This window comes from Pristis pectinata, chromosome 5, assembly GCF_009764475.1.
Source record: "Pristis pectinata isolate sPriPec2 chromosome 5, sPriPec2.1.pri, whole genome shotgun sequence".
NCBI lineage: Eukaryota > Metazoa > Chordata > Chondrichthyes > Rhinopristiformes > Pristidae > Pristis > Pristis pectinata.
The window spans coordinates 7,250,218-7,268,832 of record NC_067409.1 but is presented as its reverse complement, the minus strand read 5'-3'; the positions used below and the strand labels follow the sequence as shown (position 1 = coordinate 7,268,832).

The 18,615-nt window shown below is 48.1% G+C and overlaps 1 protein-coding gene across 1 annotated transcript in view; it reads right to left on the bottom strand.

Moving 5' to 3' along the window:
- Window positions 1–444: 444 nt before the first annotated feature.
- LOC127570495 (growth hormone-releasing hormone receptor-like) overlaps window positions 445–18,615 on the bottom strand; it is a 66,011-nt gene continuing 47,840 nt past the window's right edge. The window contains exons 7-13 of the mRNA XM_052016128.1: window positions 16,456–16,609; window positions 13,557–13,617; window positions 12,418–12,487; window positions 11,916–12,007; window positions 4,914–5,043; window positions 2,285–2,326; window positions 445–546 (exon numbers count right to left, since the gene is read on the bottom strand). Of these exons, the coding sequence (XP_051872088.1) occupies window positions 445–546; window positions 2,285–2,326; window positions 4,914–5,043; window positions 11,916–12,007; window positions 12,418–12,487; window positions 13,557–13,617; window positions 16,456–16,609 (651 nt within the window). The remainder of the gene's footprint in view (window positions 547–2,284; window positions 2,327–4,913; window positions 5,044–11,915; window positions 12,008–12,417; window positions 12,488–13,556; window positions 13,618–16,455; window positions 16,610–18,615) is intronic.

The window sequence follows — 18,615 nt, the reverse complement described above, 5'->3', positions numbered from 1 at the left end:
CCCATGCAATCTAACTTTCCACAGCAGCCTAACATGTGGAACCTTAACAAAGGCCTTACTGAAGTCCATATAGACCACATCTACCGCCCTGCCCTCATCGACCTTCCTGCTAACTTCTCTAAAAAACTCAGTCAAACTCGTGAGACCTGAAGTCATGCTGTACTCATTGAAGAGTGTATTATATGACTGTGTGTAGGAAAGATGGCCAATCAATGCATCACTCACCCTGGGTCCATCCAAGTTGTTCATTCACAGCGAGACACATTCTTCCTTGTGTGAAGGCACCAGGGAGATTTCCTGTAACAACTGTATGTGCGGGCGTTGTGCGAGTGGAGTTGGTGGGGCGTGGTTAGGACGCAGATTTCGTCAGAAGTGAGAAGGACAAGGTAATGAGAAATGTAACACAGGATTGGCAGGGGATTGGTTTGACCTTAGACACAGAGTTCAACAGGAGGTGTCCATCAGGCTCCTCCCGATGACGGGCACAGCTACGTAACTGTCCATCTGCCTCCTCCGCAGCCACCTTCGATGTATTTCAGTCTGAACCTGGTGAGAGAAGGGCCATTCCTTTAATGTATTAACAGCATGACATCAGTGAGCAAGCAGGAGCAGCTCCCTGAACAGAGAAATCCGTCCCCTCTACTTCCACAGTTGTGTTGAATAGATTGAGGGGGCCAAGTGGCCTATTCATAGAATCATAACCTCACACAGCACAGAAACAGGCCCTTCAGCCCACTATGTCCATGCTGACCATCGTAAAGCTATAGTCATAGGGTTATACAGCATGGAATCAGGCCCTTCAGCCCAAGTCATCCATGCTGACCAAAGAACCTACCAGAGCTAGCCCCATTTGTCTGCGTGTGGCAAATAAACCAGTACCCATACCAATACCAAGGAGAGAGAAAACAATTCAGGCACAGTGACGCAGCTGGTCGAGCCGCTGCCTCACAGCTCCAGTGACCCGGGTTCGATGCTGACCTCGGATGCTGTCTATATGCAGTTTGGCTATTATTGCGTGGGTTTGCCCCCAACACCCCCCCCCCCGGGTGCTCCGGTTTGCTCCCACATCCCAAAGAAGGCGGATTCGTGGGGTAACTGACTTCTGTAAGTTGTCCCCCCATGTGTGGGTGATTGGCAGAATCTGGGGGCAGTTGATGGGAATGTGGGGAGAATAGAATAGGTTCCGGTAAGGTGAATTCTTAACCTCCCAAATACCTTGCGTGGTCCTTGCACTTTATTTGTCTACCTGCACCGTACTTTGTAGCAGCAACATTTTTTCTACCTCGACGTACTTGTGGATGGAATGATCTGTCTGGATGGCACGCAGGCAAAGGCTTATCACTGTATCTCGGTACATGTGACAATAATAAACCAATTACCAATACGAAGGTCAGTGTAAATAGTTGTTCGATGGTAAGGTGGGTCAGTTTTCCCCTGGAGTGTACATACTGAGGGGTGACCTTATAGAGGTTTATAAAATTATGAGGGGCATAGAAAGGTAGATGGTCACATTCTTTTTCCCAGGGTAGGGGAGTCTAAAACAAGAGGGCATAGGTTTAAGGTGAGAGGGGAGAGATTTAAAGGGGACACGAGGGGCAGGTTTCTCACACAGAGGGTAGTGGGTGTATGGAACCAGCCACAATTACAACATTTAAAAGACCTTTAGACAGGTACATGGATAGGAAAGGTTTAAAGGGATATGGGCACCTTGGATGGGCACCTTGGTCAGCATGGACGAGTTGGGCCTGTGTGCTGTACAACTCAATGTCTATGATTCCACTTGATGGTCAGTGGGCCAAGGAGCCTGCTTCCCTCCTGTATCTCTCTACGGCTCCATGACGTTCTCTGTCTCGTTGACAAGTGTAATATCTTCACTGACTCTTGGGAAACCCTGACCCATGACCACTCAAAACGAGGACCATTGAAGAAAGCATTGCACACTTCATTTCAATCATCCGTCACCTGGTCCAAACAGCCCCAAACTACCCACCATGTCAACCACCTCCTGTGGCAGAGTCTACCAGAAGAAAGTTGGGCTCATCTGTCACCTCAGAACCCACCCGGCGTCTAAGTGCTTGACCCTGACAGGCAGCTGAAGAAGGAGATGAAAAAGCTTGGAGCTGTTCTATTTGCCCAAATTACTGACGTTTGGTTGCTAACGCAGTAGACAACAACAGGTAGAGTCTCCTGTTCCATCGAGTGATTACTTTAACGGAAAATTACTTTGGATGATGGCTGGAAGAGAGGCATTCAGTTAACACATTATATCAAGATTCCACCTTACCTCCTGATTCAGAAAACAGTACAGGATTCCCACTGTCAAACCCTGTGATGAAAGGAAGAGAGATTGATCAGTAATAATGTAAAGCACTACTAAATAAGAGAGAGGGGAAAGATTTAAAAGGGACCTGAGGGGCAAGTTTTTCACACAGAGGGTGGTGGGTATGTGGAACGAGCTGCCAGAGGAAGTGAGTGAGGCAGGTACAACAGCATCATTTAAGAAGCATTTGGATAGGTACACGGAGGGGCAGGGCTTGGAGGGATATGGGCCGAATACAGGAAATTGGCTCTAGCTGGGTGGGCACCATGGTCAGCATGGACCGGTTGGGCCGAAGGGCCTGTATCTGTGCTGCAGTGCTCTGTGACTCTAAATGAGTTACTCTTTATAACCGTTGGATGGAAAGATTTTGGGCGTTTAATTATTCAGGATTCGGATTTGACATCACCAGCATTTATTGCCCATCTCTCACTGCCCTTGAGAAGGAGGGCATTGAGCCACCTTCAGGGACCACTGCAGTCCTTCTGGTGAAATTGCTCCCGGGAGAGAGTTCCAGGAGATGGGCCCAATCACAATGGAAGGACTGGCGATATATGTCAAAGTTGGATGGAGTGAGACTTGCAGGGGAATCCATTTGCCCACTGCCCTTGTCTGACTTGATGGTAGAAGTCGCAGGTGTAGGGTAGCCTGGGCAATGTGTTATGTAGCAACTGCTCTGCCTAAGACCACAAGAAACTGCAGAGAGTTGTAGACACAGCCCAATCCATCACGCAAACCTGCCTCGCCCTCCATGAACTCTGCCTACACTTCTCGCTGCCTCGGTAAAGCAGCCAGTATAATCAAAGACCCCACCCACCCCGGACATTCTCTCTTCTCCCCTCTCCCATCGGGCAGAAGATACAAAAGCCTGAAAGCATGTAACACCAGGCTCAAGGTCAGCTTCTATTCCACTGTTAGACTATTGAACGGTCCCCTGGTACCATTTGATGGATTCTTGACCTCACAATCTACTTCATCATGGCCTTGCACCTTATTGTCTGCCTGTACTGAACTTTCTCTGTAACTGTAACACTTTATTCTGCATTCTGTTATTGTTTTACCTTGTACTACCTCGATGCACTGTTGTAATGAAATGATCTGTATGGATGGCATGCAAAGCAATGTTTTTCACTGCACCTCGGTACATGTGACAATAATAAACCAATTTACCAACTTATATCCAACCAATTATGTCCGTGTCTATGAATCTTGCACTACCCTGCAGCCTCACAGAATATTTTGGGCACATTAGGAGGGATTTCTATTCTACTGAGTTGATTAAAATTAATATTTCACAGCTTTTGGTAGAATGAGTGCTGGGGACTAAAATGGTGCTTTCCAAGGTGAACACAAGGCTCCCCAGTCCAGCAAGTCTTAAACTAGGGCCACAGTCTCAGGTTTGTCCTATGGGGAGAGGTTAAGCAGACGACTCTCTGCAGCTCAGTGAAATGAGAGGGAATCCATTCAAAACCAACAAGGGGCTGGCCAGCATAACCAAACACCCCACCCACCCCAGACATTCTCACTTCTCCTCCCTCCCACTGGGCAGAAGATACAAAAGCTTGAAAGCACGTACCACCAGGCTCAGGGACAGCTTCTATCCTGCTGTTATAAGACTCTTGAACAGACCTCTTGTACAGACCACTCACACACTAAAAGATGAACTCTTGATCTCTCTATCTATCTCGTCAAGACCCTTGCATCTTATTGTCTGCCTGCACTGCACTTTCTCTATGACTGCAACATTCTGTTACTACTTTTCCCTTGTACTACCTCAATGATCTGTATGGATGGCGTGCAAAAGTTTTTCACTGTATCTTAGTACATAGAGTTATCGAGTCATAGAGTCATACAGCATGGAAACAGGCCCTTCGGCCCAACTGGTCCATGCCGACCAAGATTCCCATCTAAGCTAGATCCATTTGACTGTGTCAGGAAGTCATATTGCAGCTGTATAAAACTTCAGTTAGGCTGCACTGGGAGTACTGTGTGCAGTTCTGGTCGCCCTATTACAGGAAGGATGTGGAGGCTTTGGAAAGGGTGCAGAAGAGGTTTACCAGGATGCTGCCTGGATTAGAGGGCATGAGCTATAAGGAGAGGTTAAACAAACTTGGGTTGTTTTCTCTGGAGCATCGGAGGCTGAGGGGAGACCTGATAGAAGTTTATAAAATGATGAAAGGCACAGATAAGGTAGACAGATTTTTTTTCTCAGGGTGTAAATGTCTAACACTAGAGGTCATGCATTTAAGGTGAGGAGGAAAGTTTAAAGGAGATGTGCGGGGCAAGTTCTTTTACACAGAGAGAGGTGGGTGCCTGGAACGGGCTGCCAGGGGTGGTGGTGGAGGCAGATACGATAGTGGTGTTTAAGAGGCTGTTAGTTAGACACATGAATGTGCAGGGAACGGAGGGATGTGGATCACGTGCAGAAGAGATTTAGTTTAATTCGGCATCATGTTCAGCACAGACATGGTGGGCTGAAGGGCCTGTTCCTGTTCTGTGTAAATTAGGGGAGCAAAACAGTGGTCCCAGTGTGAAGGTGATGGGCGTGAGGTTCTTCAGAGGTTCCCGTTGACGCAGAGTTCAAAGTTCACCGTACCTGAAATGACCCAATGCAGAGTTCAAGGTAAAGCCGAATGGCCAGCACTGCTCTATCCGGTGGGAAGGCACAGATGATGTAGTGGATCCCAAACAAAGGAACCAGAAGCAGTGTAGACTTTGTCAGCCGCCTGTAGGAGAGGAGAGGAGTCATCAGGAGGTCACTGGGGTCCAAGTAGCTCAATTATAATTAAAAATAATTACATATTAAAAATACGATAACATGGACTCTTAACCTCACAATCTACCTCGTCATGGCCTTGCATCTTATTGTCTGCCTGCACTGCACTTTCTCTGTAACTGTAACATAAGAAGCTGCAGAGAGTAGTGGACTCTGCCCAATACATCACAGGCCCATCCCTTCCCACCATCGGTAGTACCTACAGGAGGCGCTGCCTCAAGAAGGCAACATCCATCATCAAAGATCCCCACCATCCGGGCCGTGCCATCTTCTCACAGCTACCATCGGGCAGGAGGTACAGAAGCCTGAAGTCCCACACCACCAGGTTCAGGAACAGCTACTTCCCTTCAACCATTCGGTTCTTGAACCAACCTGCACAACCCTAATCACTACCTCAGTACAGCAACACTGGGACCACTTTGACCACTTTATACTACAATAGACTTTTTTGTTGTTCTAATTGTGTTCTTTCTTGTAAAAATTGTGTATAATTTATAATTTCTGTTTTTCATGCGACTGCTGCTTATCTGATGCTCTGTGCCTGTGATGCTGCTGCAAGTGAGTTTTTCATTGCACCTGTGCACACATGGACTTGTGCATGTGACAATAAACTCGACTTTGACTTTGACTTTAACACTTTATTCTGCATTCTGTTATTGTTTTCCCCTTGTACTACCTCAATGCCCCGACGTGATGAAATGATCTGTATGGATGGCATGCAAAACAAAGTTTTTCACCGTACCTCAGTACATGTGACAATAATAAACCAATTGACCAATTCAAATTACCCCAGTCAAAGTGCACCCTAACCTATTCATCAAAGGGCGTACATTCAAGCGAACACACACACACTTCACCAGGATAGAGCTGGCCCAACCAGAAAGAGCAGCAAGCGACAAAAGACTCAAAATGCAAACTATCTGCCACTAAGAAGTAGCAACAAGAGTACTGTGTGCAGTTTTGATCGCTGCATTAGAACATTGACCATAGAACACTACAGCACAGTACAGGCCCTTCGGCCCACAATGTTGTGCTGACATTTTATCCTACTCGAAGATCTATCTAACCCTTCCCTCCCACATAGCCACATGGATGATAGAGAAATGGAGGTCTATCTAAGTGTCTCTTAAATGTCCCTAATGTATCTGTCCCCACAACCTCTGCCGGCAGTGCGTTCCACGCACCCACCACTCTCTGGGTAAAAAAACTTACCCCTGACATCCCCCTTATACCTTCCTCCAATCACCTTAAAATTATGTCCCCTCGTGTTAGCCATTGTTGCCCTGGGAAAAAGTCCCTGACTGTCCACTTGATCTATGCCTCTTATCATCTTGCACACCTCTATCAGGTCACCGCTCATCCTCCTCCTCTCCAAAGAGAAAAGCCCTAGCTCGCTCAACCTATCCTCATAAAACATGCTCTCCAATCCAGGCAGCATCCTGGTAAATCTCCTCTGCACCCTCTCTAAAGCTTCCACATCCTTCCTATAATGAAGCGACCAGAACTGAACACAATACTCCAAGTGTGGCCTAACCAGAGTTTTATAGAGCTGCAACATTACCTTGCAGCTCTTGAACTCAATACCCCTACTAATGAAGGTCAACACACCATACGCCTTCTTAAAAACCCTATCGAGCTGCACGGCAGCCTTGAGAGATCTATGGACTGGAAGGATGTGAAGGCTTTGCAGAGGGTGCAAAAGAGGTTCACCAGAATGCTGCCTGGACTAGAGGGTATGATCTCTAAGGAGAGGCTGGACAAACTTGGGTTGTTTTCTCTGGAGTGTCAGAGGCTGAGGGGAGACCTGATAGAAGTTTATAAAATTATAAGAGGCAGAGATAGAGTAGACAGACAGAGTCTTTTTCCCAGGGTGAAAATGTCAAATACTAGAGGGCACAGGTTTAAGGTGAGAAGGGGAGAGTTTAAAGGAGACGTGCAGGGCAGGTTTGTTTCCTGGCAAGTGGTGGGTGCCTGAAGCGCGCTCCCAGGGGAAGTGGTGGAGGTAGATACAGTAGCAAAGTTTAAGAGGCATTTAGACAAACACCTGAACAGGCAGGGAATGGAGGGATATAGACCATGTGCAGGCAGATGGCTTTAGTTTGAATTGGCATAATGTTCAGCACAGACATTGTGGGCCGAAGGGCCTGTTCCTGTGCTGTACTGTGTTCTATGATTGGACGCCTCTTTCAAACAGCCATGATAAACTAATACACCGATTGGACATTTTTATGCCAATGTCTTGGAGCAACCCCATCAAAGGGAGGCACAAGGCTGGAGACACAAAATGGCTCAATAATCCAGCAAACATGGGCTTAAACCTATCACCTCCCCCTCTTGACAGACATTGCCCATAACGACCTCGCGTTTACATAGAATCAGAAATACCGGAAACGCTCTGTAGATTGGGCAGTGTCCGTGGAGAGGGTAACATAATGCTTTGGATCGATGGCCCTCAGCTCTCATTGAGCCAGAGAGTCATAGAGTCCCACAGCATGGAAACAGGCCCTTCAGCCCAACTCATCTATGCCGATCAAGATTCTCATCTAAACTAGTCCTATTTGTCTGTGTTTGGCCCATATCCTTCTAAACCTTTCCTACCCATGTACCCGTCCAAGTACCTTTTAAATAGTGTTAATGTACCTGCCTCAACCACTTCCTCTGGCAGCTCATTCCACATACTAACCACCCTCTGGGTGAAAAAGTTCCCCCTGAAGTTCCTATTAAATCTCTCCCCTCTCACCCTAAATCTATGCCCTCTAGTTCTTGCTTCCCCAACCCTGGGAAAAAGACTATGCGCATTCACCCTATCTATGCCCCTCATGATTTTATACACCTCTATAAGATCACCCCTCATTGTCCTGTGCTCCTATGAATAAAGTCCCAACCTGCTCAACCTCTCTCCATAACTCAGTCCCTCGAGTCCTGACAACATCCTCGTAAATCTCCTCTGCGCTCTTTCCAGCTTAATGGCATCTTTCCTACGGCAGGGTGACCAAAACTGAACACAGTGTTCCAAGGGGCACATACACAAAATGCTGGAGGAACTCAGCAGGTCAGGCAACATTTATGGAGCAAAAGAAATAGCCCTGTGGCCCCGTCGCCCCTTCTCCACCCTCATAAACTGCCCATCTACTCCCTACCTCCTTCTCTTTACTTCACGGTCCACTGCCCTCTCCTACCGGATTCCTCCTTCTTCAGCCCTTTTGCCTCTTCCACGTATCACCTCCCAGCTTCTTGCATCACTCCCTTTCACCTTCCCCCCCCCCCGTCTCTCCCTCACCCACCTGCCTTCCCCCTCTTACCTGGACTCACCTATCACCTGCCACCCTGTGCTCCTCCCCCTCCCCCCACATTCCGGCTTCTGCCCTCTTCTTTTTCCCGTCCTGATGAAGGGTCTCGACCCAAAACATTGGCTGTTTATTTTCCTCCATAGATGCTGCCTGACCTGCTGAGTTCCTCCAACACTTTGTGTGTGGGTTGGTCCAGATTTCAGCATCTGCAGAGTCCCTTGTATCACAATGTTCCAAATGCGACCTCACCCACCTCTTATACAACTGCAACATAACGTCCCAACTTCTATCCTCAGTGCCCTGGCTGATGAAGGTCTCTCTCTGCTCCTCTCTGGACAGATGTTGTCCAGGGTTCCACATAAGTCCCACTGCCTCCAGGTCGAGATACATTGGTACAGAAATTCCACCAGCCACTTCTACACAATCCTTCCCTGTGACGATGATGCAATTCTCCATGCAATGATCTTTTAGACTGATAGAGGCGCCTGAAACTGGGTGAATTGGGAGGTGCAAACAGAGGATACTCAATGGGGACGCAAGAGACTGCAGATGCCGGAATCTGGAGCAACACACGAGATGCTGGAGGAACTCAGCGGGTCAGGCAGCGTCCGTGGAGGGAAATGGATAGTTGAAGTTTTGGGTCGAGACTCTTCATCTGGACTGGAAGATAGAGGGGAGATGGCCGGTATAGAGAGGTGAGGAGGAGGCGCGAGGCAAGAGCCGGCAGGCGATAGGAGAATCCCATCGCATTACAACCGTCAGTGGTCAGCGCTGTTTCATGCATAGTTCCTCACCACTGCTCCTCTGCAGAACTTGCACCTCTCGCCACCTGCCCTCCTCCCAACCCTCGTGTCTGACCTCTTCCACCTCCGCTTCACCGTCTCTGGGCATTTCACTTCCCACACCTGGAGTCTGATCTCGAGGGACCTCTCACAACTCATCCCCACTTCTTGCTCCCAGGGTCCGACCTCTGGGCGTCTCCCACCGCACCTCTCGACCCACGATCCCGGCACCAGCTGCATCTTCCCCTCCCCACCCTTTTCTGCTTTCCGCAGGGACCACTCTCTCCGTGACCTGCTCACCTCTGCCCACCTATCCCTCCGCCTCCCGAGGCACTTCCCCCGTGACCTCTCCCTACAGCTCCTCCCTCACCACTATCCGGAACCTAAACAGCCCTTAAGGTCAGGCAAACATTCACCTGCACCTCCTCCAAGCTTGTCTATTGCATCTGGTGCTCCCAGTGAGGCCTCCTCTACATCGGTGAGGCCAGACACAGACTAGGTGACTGCTTTGCAGAGGATTGGTACTCCGTCTGTCCGCCGTGGCCGCCTGGAGCTCCTGGTTGCCGGCCATTTTAATTCCCCTCCCCATTCCCGCACAGACCTGTCTGTCCTCGGCCTCCTCCACTGCCAGGGCGAGGCCAAACGCAAACCTTGTATTCCTCCTGGGGAGTCTATAACCCAACAGCAAGAACATTGAATTCTCTGATTTCTCTTCTCCCTCTCCTCCTGATCCACCCAGTTCCTCTTACACCCATCCCCAGCCCCCATCACCCTGTTTCTTTCCCCTCCTCCATCTGCCCGTCACCCACACACCCCTCCCACTGGGTGCCCTCCCCCCGCTGTTCCCATCTGCTCTCCCCACCTCCCTTATTTGGTTCCATGCTCCACATCCCTCCCCTATCAGATTCCATCTTCTGTGACCCCTTGTCGTCTCCCCATCACCTCCCAGCCTCTGTCGCTGTTTCCCACTCGTCCCTCCACCACCTGCCTTCCCCCCCCCCCACCCCTCAGCTGGATCCACCTATCGCCTGCTGGCTCTTGCCTCGCCCCTCCTCCTCACCTCTCTATACCGGCCATCTCCCAGTCCAGATGAAGGGTCTCGACCCAAAACGTCACCTGTCCATTTCCCTCCACAGATGCTGCCTGACCCGCTGAGTTCCTCCAGCATCTCCTGTGTTGCTCCAGATTCCGGCATCTGCAGTCTCTTGCGTCCCCATTGAGTCACCTTTCTTTGCACCACCTGATTCACCCAGTTTCAGGCGCCTAGTCCTACCCCTCGCATTTGAACTCTGCCATGCATAGAACACATAGAATACTACAGCACAGTACAGGCCTCTCGGCACACAATGTTGGGCCGACATTTTATCCTGCTCTAAGATCTATCTAACCCTTCCCTCCCACATAGCCCTCCATTTCTCTATCATTCATGTGTCTATCTAAGAATCTCTTAAATATCCCTAATGTATCTGCCCCCACAACCTCTGCAGGCAGTGCGTTCCACGCACCCACCACTCTCTGTGTAAAAAACTTACCCCTGACATCCCCCTTATACCTTCCTCTAATCATCTTAAAGTTATGCCCCTTCGTGTTAGCCTTTGTCGCCCTGAGAAAAAGTCTCTGACTGGCCACTCGATCTATGCCTCTTATCATCTTGTACACCTCCCACTTCACCCACTCCCCTCTCACCTTCTCCCTCACCCTCCAAAAGTACAATCTCTAGATACTTCCCACCTCATTCTAGGGCATTCCTCTCCCTGCCTTTGCCACCAACTCCAGATAACTCCCCTATCTTAGAAGGTGCTACCCTTCCCCCAACCACCACCCTAATAATTCATTCACTCTAAGTAGAAGGATTAAGCCTGGTTCACCAGTTGCTGCTGCTTCATCCAGACAGGGATTAATTGACATAACTCTCAGACAACAGTCATCTGTCTTATAGAATACAAAGCCCTCTCGGCTAACAGAATCTACTTGAAAAGAGCACTACAGAGGTCTACAGAGTGTACCTGAAAAACATCTTTCACATCCTGACATAAAATTATGAGAGACATGGGTAAAGTATACAGCCGGTATCTTTTTCCCAGGGTCGAAATGTCTAATACTAGAGGGCACACATTGAAGGTGAGAGGGGGAAAGTTCAAAGGAGATGTGCAGGGCAAGTTTTTTTTACACAGAGAGTGGTGGGTGCCTGGAATGCGCTGCCTAGGGTGGTGGTGGAGGCAGGTACAATTTAAGAGGTTCTTGGATAGGCACATGGATGTGCAGAGAATGGAGGGATACGGACCATGTGCAAGCAGAAGGGATTAGATGTCTTTAGCTTAATTAGTTGGGAACAGCATTGTGGGCTGAAGGGCCTGCTCCTGTGCTGTACTGTTCAATGATCTGTATTGAATGTGAGGAATTCATGAACAAAACTGCAGAAAGATTCTCCTGATCACTGCAGGATGGTCCCCTTGGCTACGGGTCATCAGTGGCGATTGGTCACATGATACAAATTACTAGTTCACAGCAAGTGGAGGAAAGACACGGAGACTCAATGATGTGCTAGCACAGGCGCTGCAGGCAGAATAGCCACTGTCTGCGTTTTAGGAATCCCTGATGAAGAGCCAGGGGCCTGGTGACCCTACAGGGCTGAAGTCAATAGTGCACTGCATTAGGAGCCATGAAGGAAGCCGGCCATTTGATTGTGAATCAACAAAGCAAGGAGAATTGTGCGACGTTCGTGCTTCCGGTCTGTTGAGTTCTCCCACCTGTACTGAGAGGAATTGGCCAGGTGCAGCTCCCCAGGGATCAGCTTTTGGACCAAGATCCTGATGATGTTCACAAAAAGTACAAAATTGATCTGCAAAAGTGAAGATACAATCAGTGAAGTGAGCAGGCAGATTAAACAAGAGTCATTGATTGGTAAGGGGGGGTTAAGGGTTACAAGAGAAGGGTGGAGGGTGGTGTTAAAAAAAAAATCAGCCGATGGGCCAAATGGCTTAATTCTGCTCCTATATTTTATGGTCTTATGGAGAGAGATTTGATTGGAATCTGAGGGGCAACCTCTTCACCCAGATTGGTGGTGCATATATGGAACGAGTTACAAGAGGAAGTTTTTGAGGCAGATGCATTAACAACATTTAAAAGATACTTTGACGTGTTTCCATGCTGTATGACTCTATGACTCTATTAACATGTTCTGCACCCACTCCCACCCCACCCAGCAGAGTATTTCTCCAATCTGAGCTGAAAAGACTCAATCATACTTACTGCAACAGAGGCTACGTTTGGTCCTTTGATAATCCACCAGTAAGGAGAGCCTTCTATAATATCCCAGCACCTGGAGACAGAGCAAAATATTAATATATAACATTTCTTAAGCAGCAATCTGCAGTGTGCAATGTCAGCACAACAGCAACAGAGTCAGTGTGTTCTTTGCTGTTCAATAACACAATAAAGAAATTTGTTAGGGCCACAGCCTCACATCTCCGGTGACCAGGGTTCAGTCCTGACCTCCTGAATGGCCTCTGCCTGAACTGTAAATGTCTAAGGTTCTGCCAGCTGTTTGCGGGAGCTTGCTGTGCACACAATCGGCTGCTGTGTTCTCTAATTGTGACCGCGACTGCCCTTTAAAAAATTGTCCGTAAAGCAGTGTGGGATGTTCAGAGTTCCTGAAGAGCACTATATAAATGTATGTCTGGCCTTTCCTTGAACTAACCCTTGTCATAGCCAGTTCTCGGGTAAAAGAAGCTTCTCAATTTCCTGGAAATGGGTTCCTGATGGTCGGCACAAACTCGACGGGCTGAAGGGTCTGTTTCTGTTCTGTGTGACTCTGTGACTTGCCGTCCAGATTTATCTGTGACTTATTACATGGCTTAATAAACAGCCGGATGAACTCAGCGGGCCGAGCAGCATCCGTGGAGGGGAAAATAACTGTCAACGTTTCGGGTCAAAACCCTGCTTCAGGACTGAGAGCAGGGAGGGGAGATGGCCAGGGTAAAAACGGGGAAGGGGAGAGGTGTGACAGGGGCCCAAGGTGGACTGAGGAGGGGTGTAAGATGACAGGCAGGTAGTGCCAGGTAGGGGAAGGGAACAGGGGTGGAGTTGGTACATGGAGGCAGGCAAAGAGAGAGAGGGAGAAAGACCTCGGCTCCTATCCCCTTGGACTCCTGTCTCACCCCTCCCCTTCTCCTCTTTATACTGTCCATCTTGCCTCTCTACTCTCAGTCCTGATGCAGGGTTTTGACCTGAAACATCGTCAATTCCTTTCCGCCCCACAGACACTGCTCGACCCGCTGAGATCCTCCAGCAGATTGTTTGTTTTTCCGGACTCCAGCATCTGCAGTCTCTGGTGTCTCTTATCACACGGTTTGTTTAAAGTGTGAGCTGAATACCTCCTTTATACTTACTCTGTGTTCTCAAATTGACTTTTTGTAATCACCCAGGCAGTCGTGCAGACAGTCGGAACACCTTGAAGAAGAGAAATTCTTCATTAGATTGCAAGCGAGCGAGAGATTTCTTACATTTCAGGCTGGAGTTGTACAGGTACCTCGGAGCAGGTTGCAGTCAGTGCCGGGCTCACTGTTGTTTATCATCTCTATTAACTCTTTGGATGAGGATGTACAAGGTGTGGTTAGTAAGTTTGCAGATGGCACTAAAATAGGTGGTGTCGTCAACAGTAAAGAAGGTTATCAAAAATTACAGAGGGATCTTGATCAGCTGGGTAAGTGGGCCGAGGAATGGCAAATGGAGTTTAATTCAGGTAAGTGTGAGGTGTTGTATTTTTGAAAGTCAGATCAAGGTAGGACTTTCACAGTAAATTGGGAGTGTGTAGAACAGAGGGACTTGGAGTTCAGGTACATGGTTCACTGCAAGTGGAGTCCCAGGTAGACAGGGTGGTGAAGAAGGCTTTTGACACACTTGCGTAGAGAAGTTGAGAGGTCATAGTGCAGTTATAAACGACACTGATGAGGCCGCCCTTGGAGCTCTGTGTTCAGTTTTGGTCACCCTACTGTTATTAAACTGGAAAGAGCACAGAAAAGATTTACAAGGATGTTGCCAGGGCTTGGGGGACTGAGTTGTAGGAAGAGGTTGGACAGGCTAGGACCTTTTTCCTTGGACCGTAGAAGGCCAAGAGGTGATCTTTTATACAGAGGTGTATAAAATCATGAGGGGCATAGATAGGGTGAATGCACCCAGTCCTTTTCCCAGAGTTGGGAATCAAGAACGAGAGGATATTGGTTTAAGGTGAGGGGGAAAGATTTAATAGGAACTTGAGGGGCAAGTTTTTTTTGCACAAAGAGTGGTATGTTAGTGGAACGAGCTGCCAAAGGAAGTGGTTGAGGCAGGTACAATAGCAACTTTTAAAAGACAGTTGGACAATACGTGGATTGGAAAGGTTTAGAAGGTTATGGGCCAAACGCAGGCAAATGGGACTAGCTTGGATGGGGCATCTTGGTCAACATGGACGAGTTGGACCAAAGAATCCGTTTCTGTGCTGTATAACTCTATGACTCTATGCACAGTCAGCCAGCCTCATTTCAAGGTAATCTCTCTGCAGCCAGCAGTAGATGGCCAAATCAGAAACTTACCATTGAGGACGTGATTGTACTGGAGAAAGGGCCAAAGAGATGTTGCCGGGATCAGAAGACTTTAGTTATGGGGAGTGATTGGACTGACAGAGGCTGAGGGGTGACCTGATACAATTGTGTAAGATTATGAGAGGCATTGATAGGGTGGACAGTCAAAATCTTTCTCACAAGGTAGGGGTATCAAAAACAAGCGGGCATAGGTTTAAGGAGAGAGGAAGGAGTTTTAAAGGGGTCTGAGGGGGGAGTGTTGTACACAGAGGGGTTGATATCTGGAATGTGCTTCCAGAGGAGGTGGCGGAGTCAGATACATAGAGAGGTTCATAGTCATAATGCCATACAGCACAGAAGCAGGCCCTTTGGCCCAACTCACACACGCCAATCTAAGATAATCCCATCTGTCTGTGTTGGGCCCATATCCCTCTAAACCTCTCCCATCGAAATGTCTTTTAAGCATTGTAAATTTTATCTGCTTCTATGACCTCTTCTAACAGCTCACTTCACAGCCTATCCAATCTTTCCTTATAATTAAATCCCTCCATTCTAGAAGCATCCTGGTGTATCCCTTCTGCGCTGCTTCTCGCTCTACCACATCCTTTCTATTGTGTGGTAACCAGAACTGCACACAATATTTCCAAGTATGGCCGAACCAATCTCTCATACAGCTGCAATGTGATAGGACATAGAACACAGAACAGTACAGCCCAGGAACAGGCCCTTCAGTCCGCAATGTTGACACAAACTAATTAAGCTAATGATGCCTAATTACATTAATCCCTTCTGGTGTGTCCATATCCCTCCATTCCCTGCACATTCATGAGCCTATCTAAGAGCCTCTTAAATGCCTCTATCATATCTGCCTCCACCACCACCCCTGGCAGCGCATTCCAGGCACCCACCACTCTCTGTGTAAAAAAACTTGCCCCGCACATCTCCTCTGAACTTACCCCCTCTCACCTTAAATACATGTCCTTGAGTATTAGACATTTCGACCCTGGAAAAAAGATACCGGCTGTCTACTCTGTCTACTGTTTGTTTCTCATAATTTTATCAACTTCTATCAGGTGTCCCTTCAGCCTCCAACGCTCCAGAGAAAACAACCCGAGTTTGTCCAGCCTCTCTTTATAGCTCATACCCTCTAATCCAGGCAGCATCCTGGTGAACCTCTTCTGCACCCTCTCCAAAGCCGCCACATCCTCCCTATAATGGGGCAACCAGAACCGAACACAATACTCCAGATGCAGCCTTACTAGTTTTATAAAGCTGCAACATAACTTCCTGACTCTTGAACTCAGTGCCTCGACTAATAGAGGCAAGCATGTCGTACACCTTCTTCACCGACCTGTCAACCTGTGCGGTTTTTTCACACAGAGAGTGGTGGGAGCCTGGAATGCTCTGCCAGGGGTGGTCGTGGAGGCAGATACGATTGAGGCATTTAAGAGGCTCTTAGATAGGTACATGGATGTGCGGAGAAGAGCGGGAAATATACCTTGTATAGGTAGAAGGGATTAGTTTAATTAGGCATTTAATTACCAGTTTAATTAGATCAGTACAACATTGTGGGCCGAAGGGCCTGTTCCTGTGCTGCACTGCTGTATGTTCTATGTATGTTGCTTCAGGACACGCTGTGTTGAGGGAAGTTCCTGCTGTGTACCGCGCTGCCAACCATAGACATTCTGCTGTCATGGTCTCACCAGCTGCTCAGAACTGTGGTACCTACCCCACCCCAGCAGACTCCACCACCAGATGTAACTCCTGACATAGGAGAAGGAGGCCACCAGCAGCAAGTTGAGATACAGAGCCTCCACCAGCAGCCAGAAGTAATTCGTCATCGTGGAGAAATAGCAGAACACCACGGCAATCTTACAACCCACCTGCAGCAACGGAATGGTCACAGCGTTAACCCCAGCACATTGTTGAATCCCTCTACCCTCTCCAGGAATGACGTAATTTACCCTTGCTTCAGCAGATGCATTTTGAGAAGCTAGGTGATGCATTTTGAAAGTCAAATAGGGTAGGACGTACACAGTAATGGTAGGGCACCAAGGAACGTTGATGGACATTCATAAAAGCAAGGATGTACTGCTGAGGCTTTATAAGGCGTTGGTCAGACCGCATTTGGAATATTGTGTGCAATTTTGGGCCCCGTATCCTTAGAAGGATGTGCTGGCCCTGGAGGGGGTGAGAGGGTCCAGAGAAGGTTCACAACAATGATCCCAGGAATGAAAGGCTTATCTTATGAGGAGCGTTTGATGCCTCTGGGCCTTGACTCCATGAAGTTCTGAAGGATGGGGGGGGGGGGGGGAATCTTGTTGAATCCTACTGGATACTGAAAGGCCTGGATAGAGTGGATGTGGAGAGGATGTTTCCATCAGTAGGAGAGTCCAGGATCTGAGGGCACAGCCTCAGAATAAAGGGACGTCCCTTTAAAACTGAGATGAGGAGGAATTTCTTCAGCCAGTGGGTGGTGAATCTGTGGAATTCATTGCTACAGATGGCTGTGGAGGCCAAGACATTGGGTGTATTTAAGGCAGAGATTGATAGGTTCTTGATCGGTAAGGAAGGGTTACAGGGAGAAGGTGGAAGAATAGGGTTGAAAAAAAAATCAGCATGATTGAATGGTAGAGCAGACTTAATGGGCCGAATGGCCTAACTCTGCTCCTATATCCTATGGTCTTATGGAATTGAAGGACCTTGGAGTTTATTCATGTTTCCCTGTAAGTAGCAACACAGATCATAGAGTCATAGAGCAACAGGCCCTTTGGGCCAACTGGTCCATGCTGACCAAGATGCCCATCTAAGCTCATCTCATTTATATCCCTCTAAACCTTTCCTATCCATTAGGTCAACAGGGTTGTGAAGAAGACAGATGGCATGTTTATCTTCATAGGCCATGGAGTAGAACATTAGGGTTGGGAGTTGGGATGACCCATCCTGGGCCCACACATAGAAGCAACCATAAGGACAGCACACCAGCATCTTTACTTTCTTAGAAGGTTAGGGAGGTTTGGCTTGTCACCGAACACTCTAATGAACTTCTGCAGACGTACTGTTGGAAGTGTCCTGACTGGTTGCATCATGGTCTGGGATAGCAATTTGAACGAGCAGGAGCATAAGAAGCTGCAGAGAGTAGTGGACTCTGCCCAATACATCACGGGCACATCTTTCCCCACAATCGGTAGCATCTACAGGAGGCGCTGCCTCAAGAAGGCAGCATGCATCAGCAAAGATCCCCACCATCTGGGCCGTGCCATCTTCTCGCAGCTCCCATCAGGCAGGAGGTACAGAAGCCTGAAGTCCCACACCACCAGGTTCAGGAACAGCTACTTCCCTTCAACCATTCAGTTCTTGAACCAACCTGCACAAGATCAGTAGAATTTCGCAACACTATGACCACTTTGATCACTTTGTACTAAAATTGACTTTTTTTTATTCTAATTGTGTTCTTTCTTGTAAAAATTGAGTTCACTTTACGACATTCTTGTGACTGCTGCTTGCTATGTCGGCGCCGGAAGCGTGGCGACACTTGCGGGCTGCCCCCAGAACACTCGACGCAAAAGATGCATTTCACAGTGTGTTTCGATGTACACATGACTAATAAAGAAATCTTGTCTTGCCTTGTCTTGATGCTACATGCCTGTGATGCTGCTGCAAGTAAGTTTTTCATTGTACCTGTGTGTACATGTGCTTGTGCAGATGACAATAAACTTGACTTTGACTTTGACTTTGTCATGTTGCAACTTTACAAAACACCGGTTCAGCCACACAAGTCACCACACTACAGGAAGGATGTGGTTGCACTAGAGAGAATGCAGTGGAGATTCACCAGAATTCACCACTGGATTAGAGGACTTCAATTACGGTGCGGGTGAGATTGGAC